At 37.0% G+C, this 4,646-nt stretch overlaps 1 protein-coding gene across 1 annotated transcript; it reads right to left on the bottom strand.

Moving 5' to 3' along the window:
- Positions 1–217: 217 nt before the first annotated feature.
- On the bottom strand, positions 218–4,236 carry LOC111461318 (metal tolerance protein 4). Its single transcript, XM_023104813.1, has 7 exons — positions 3,891–4,236; positions 3,317–3,486; positions 2,825–3,023; positions 2,278–2,456; positions 2,034–2,184; positions 1,446–1,576; positions 218–544 (listed from the first exon to the last, which is right to left on the bottom strand). Exons 1-7 carry the CDS (start codon positions 4,108–4,110, stop codon positions 371–373), a joined length of 1,224 nt encoding a protein of 407 aa, XP_022960581.1. The 5' UTR covers positions 4,111–4,236; the 3' UTR covers positions 218–370.
- Between the last annotated feature and the right edge of the window lie 410 nt (positions 4,237–4,646).

The following is a 4,646-nucleotide window of genomic DNA, read 5'->3' as shown; positions in this document are numbered from 1 at the left end:
CCGAAAATGAGGGATCTCTAATATGCATATTCTTGGAGAAAACATATTTTTAGAACAATTTAAAAGTTAGAAATGTATTTTTTAAAACAAAATTCAAAGAATAAAAACGAAACATTTCAAATTCTAGGAGCATAACCTGAAAACTTACCCGAAGTTCTTGAGTACTTTTTATAATTTAACGAAAAAAAAAAGGAAAAAAAAAGGGAAGAGACCAAAATAAACTTGAAAGTAGAAACTGATTATTTGATCTGATTGAAAATATATAGCCTTTTTCAACCGGCAAAAAGAAAAGGCAGGCACATACAAGACGTAGAAACATAACAAAACTAGTCAAGATGGTTATGGAATAGATACCAATAAAACATGAGGGCTAAGTGTTTGGTAACCTTCTGAGTATCGAGTGCTCTGGTTTATGCTCACATTCAAAGTCCAGATGAACAAATGCCCTTTCAACTTCTGGAAGCTTTTCGATTTTGATCTGCAACGTTTCTCCAATGGCGTGTGCTTCTTTCAATGGCAGCTCCTCCGGAAGTTCAATGTCCACCTGATTGGTTGTCAGTATAAGCATATCAAATTATTAATTACATAAGTTTTTGAAACAATGTTCCTGTTAAGTTTAAACCATCAAACGGCAACCAAGTATAGTTGTTGGTTAAGAGATTTGTTTCAACCTTTTTATTAGGAGGTGCCAATATGGAAAAGTGTGAGATCTCACATCGGTTGGGAGAGAACGAAACATTGTTTATAAGAGTGTGGAAACCTCCCCCTAGCAGACGCGTTTTAAAAACTTTGAGGAAAAGTCCGAAATGGAAAGCCAAAAGAGGACAATCTCTGCTAGGTTGGGCTTGGCTGTTACAAATGGTATCAAAGCCAGACATAGGGTGATGTGCCAGTGATGAGGCTTAGCCCCGAAGGTTGGTGGACACGAGGCGGTGTGCCAGTAAGGACGCTGGGCCCCGAAAAAGGGTGGATTGGGGGGTCTCACATCGATTGGAGAAGGGAATGAGTGCCAACAAGGACGTTGGACCCCGAAGGAGGTGGATTATGAGACCCCACATCGGCTAGAGAGAAGGACGAAACATTCTTTATAAGGGTGTGGAAACATCCCCTAGTAGACTGTGTTCTAAAAATCTTAAGGGGAAACTTGAAAGGGAAAGCCCAAAGAAAACAATATCTACTAACTGTGGGCTTGACGGTTAAAAGAGAGTTTCTTAAATCATAACATCTGTTTTTAGATCGTTTTAAAATCATGCAGACATGAATTTATGAATTTAGAAATATGCTCGTCATTAATAACCATTAGTTACAAATTTAAAATAGGTTAGCAATTTCGTTCTTATATCTAAGAGTGTAAAGTTATCATGTGCAAATCACGTTGCGGCGATTATGGTGCTAAGACAATAAACGAAAAAAACTAAATGCAAGATAGAAAAAGTATGGCTGACCTCTACGAAATAAAGAACACCAAAGGTGTAGGCACGAACTGTATCGACGCGTTTGACCTCAGGATGCCTAGTGACAAGATAAGTCAACTTTTGCAGGACTTCAGGAGGGGCTGATTTCCCCACGAGTGAAACTACAATAAGAATTAACCTCGTGTTAGTTGTAAGTTGGAGGAAATGCAAGTATCATGAAATGAGAGAATGGCTCACAATTCAAAACTGCAAATGCTACAAACATACAATTACTTCAGGTATATGACAAAAATATAGTTATTTCAAATCTTTTTTTTTTTTAAATCATATCACATTTACTATGACAACAGAAGAACGGTCGCACCAATATCTTCTTTTCGCTCTGCAACTCGATGAAGAACATTTTCATTTAGAACCATGGGTGTTAGACTTATTATTATAAAACTCCTTACCGGATCTAGTCGTTTTAGTATTTTGTTATGCCCAGTAAAAGTTAAAAGAAGAAAAAGAAAAAAGGAATCATGGGATTTCCCAAAAAGAAGACTGATTAGCATATCCAACAAACATCAGAAATTTTCATTTTAGGAGAAAGGGAACAAAATGCGAGTAAATATGTACCTGCATTTTCCCATACAGTTCCAGACCAATTTAAAATTGTATATATGGCTAGGGCAATAGCACCGATCGGATCTATCCACCAAAAGATCTTATCACCAAGAATAGCTGCAACTAATCCAACCACATTTGTTACGACATCAAAGTAATGATCCTGGGAAATAGCATTGGGAGGATTTATGCCATGTATATTGAAGAATTATTCATTTGAAAACAATTGCATAATAATAATTGTAGGTTAAACAACCTTAGCATAAGCGCGCACAATATCATTTCTTGAGCTTTTGCAGTAAAGCCAGAGGACAAGTTTTACTACTGTGGCAGAGATCATAATTGCACACAACCAGATGAATTGTTCTGGCGACAGACCCTCAGACGGTTTATCTTGGATTAGTTGTTCTGCAGCTTGAAGCAATACCTGAAATCCTAAACAAGAAATTGAAATGGTTTAGCTATCCACATTGTTAAAGGAACCCAAATCATACAATCGTGCTTGGAATGAAATTTTGACGTGACCAAGATGATTCAACCATTAAAGATTCCAGAATACAAAATGAATAGATAATTGCACAGACTTGCTCTCTGCTAGTTACAAGACATAGGCGTAATATCCATCAATTATGGATGTCAATACTTTAACTTGTTATAATTGAGAAAGAACCTTCATTTTTAGCAGGAATATGAGGTAGATAGACAATAAAATTACTAGATATTCCTACTGTCCGATCATGGTTCAAATGGCTGAATGAGAAAATCAATGCAATTTCACACTGGATTTAAAGAACAAGAGATACCTAACGTAGCCATGACAGCAGCAAATACAATAATGCCGACTGGCTGCACCCTCAGCTTTCCAATCGGGAATTTATAAATATTTACTCGCTTCATGTACAAGTGAGTAAACCAAAGTATTCCACCAGCCAAGAGATCAAGTAAGGAATCCAGTGTTGACGCAGCAATGGCTATGGATCCACTCCGTACTGTAGCATAAATCTGCAAACTGTCACTAGAGAGTGAATTCAAGGTCTGGAATAAGGGACCAGAACAGAGCCTATATACCAAAAAACAATCATAATCAGCTCTTGATTTATATATGCTCAGCATTGAGGCCATACCAATTTCAACAATTCATTTTCTATCTCGTTTTCTTTTCCTTGTTAATAGTTGATTTAGGACTAAGTCTGCAGAAAATTGGTGATATGATAAATAATTCTGCTCATTATAAGCCAACGGCCACGAAATTCTTCATCTAGTGTACTAAATTCATGGTTGGTAACATAGACGACCTTCAATAAAAGAAGTACTATATTCGCATAATTTGAGATCTTCATGGCCCTCTCTTCCTGAGCTCGTTCTTCACTGTCTTCCTCGTCAATGCAGTCAGATGTCACCAATGAATCGACTTCCTCAAATGACTTTAAGGTAGAAATTTGCCTTTCATAGTAGTCCTTTTCCCCTATAACAAACCAATACGTCAGTAGTATCTGTTCTTCCACCCTAGAACATTGAAGATGGCGATTACTCAGAAGATGACAACCTCAATGAAAAAAAAAAAAAAAAAAAAAAAAAAAGAGAAAAACGAGCATTCGAAATGAACATTTCGCATCAAAAACAGTTTAGGTTAATCAGATTTCACTCTAATGAACAGAGGATATAAAACAGAGTTAAGCGTTGCCTCCGCCTTCGTAATCATCTCAGAAGTACACTAAAGAACAAGCGAAAAAAGAGGAAATAATCATAAACAAAACAAGAATTCTCCTCGTTTATAATCTTCATTCTTTCAGCGACCAGAAAGAAATTGAAACAGCAAAAAAAAACAGAAGAGATAAGAGAACGATAATCAGGAAGAGAGAGAAGAACCTCTGCTAAAGGCAGTCGACTGCGAAAGATCAATTTCATAGGGAGATTCAACATCCTGAAGATGAGACTTCACTTTTTCAGGCAATCTAGAAATGAACTCGCTACGGAGCGAGTTCACCGAGTATCCCCGACTGAGTCGGCCGCGTCTCCCGCTGCCGTCGCGCTTCACCGCCCCTGCCAACAACGCCGTCTTCGGATTCGTATCCGGTTCTCCGTCCATTTTTCCGGCGAGCTTCAGCACAGGAAGAGTCGCCTTCCTCCTCGTCCAATCGAGAAACGAAGCTGCAAATCCAATGCAGCTGATCTCAGAGAAACGCACGGGTAAACAGAGAAGGAGAAATGCCTTTTTAACTGCAAATTGAAAATTTGGGTGTCATTCGCCGTTTAAATAAAAAACCAAATTAAAAAAAAAGAAAAAAAAAAGGAGAAATTAAAATAATATTAAGAGTAAATTACTAAATTATATTTTTAGTTCAACCGGTTTGAAATTTGTTTATATTTATTAAGTTTGACCTAAATTCATTAATTTATTTTATTCATAATTGCTATATTTTATTTTTATTTTCGACTTAAATTATGAATGATTGAGTTACAATCGATTTAAACTAGTCGAACTTGTTAGCCTCGTTAATTTATTTGCTCCATCTCACTAGGTCGTCTCTATAACGGGTCAAGCCCACTGCTAATAGATATTGTTATCTTTCGAGTTTTCCTTTCGGGTTTTCCATTCAAGGTTTTTAAAACGTGTCTACTAGG

The sequence above is a fragment of the Cucurbita moschata genome, unplaced genomic scaffold, assembly GCF_002738365.1.
Source record: "Cucurbita moschata cultivar Rifu unplaced genomic scaffold, Cmos_1.0 Cmo_Scf00025, whole genome shotgun sequence".
NCBI lineage: Eukaryota > Viridiplantae > Streptophyta > Magnoliopsida > Cucurbitales > Cucurbitaceae > Cucurbita > Cucurbita moschata.
Note: the sequence above shows the minus strand (reverse complement) of the source record. Positions and strands in the feature narration are given on the sequence as shown.

Excerpts from the sequence above, each read along its gene's own strand:
- LOC111461318 (XM_023104813.1), bottom strand. The coding sequence starts at position 4,110 with ATGGACGGAGAACCGGATACGAATCCGAAGACGGCGTTGTTGGCAGGG. Across the intron at positions 3,487-3,890 it reads GTCGACTGCCTTTAGCAGAG|GGGAAAAGGACTACTATGAA; the intron begins GTTCTTCTCTCT and ends GGTTTGTTATAG. Across the intron at positions 3,024-3,316 it reads TAGTACTTCTTTTATTGAAG|ATTTATGCTACAGTACGGAG; the intron begins GTCGTCTATGTT and ends GACAGTTTGCAG.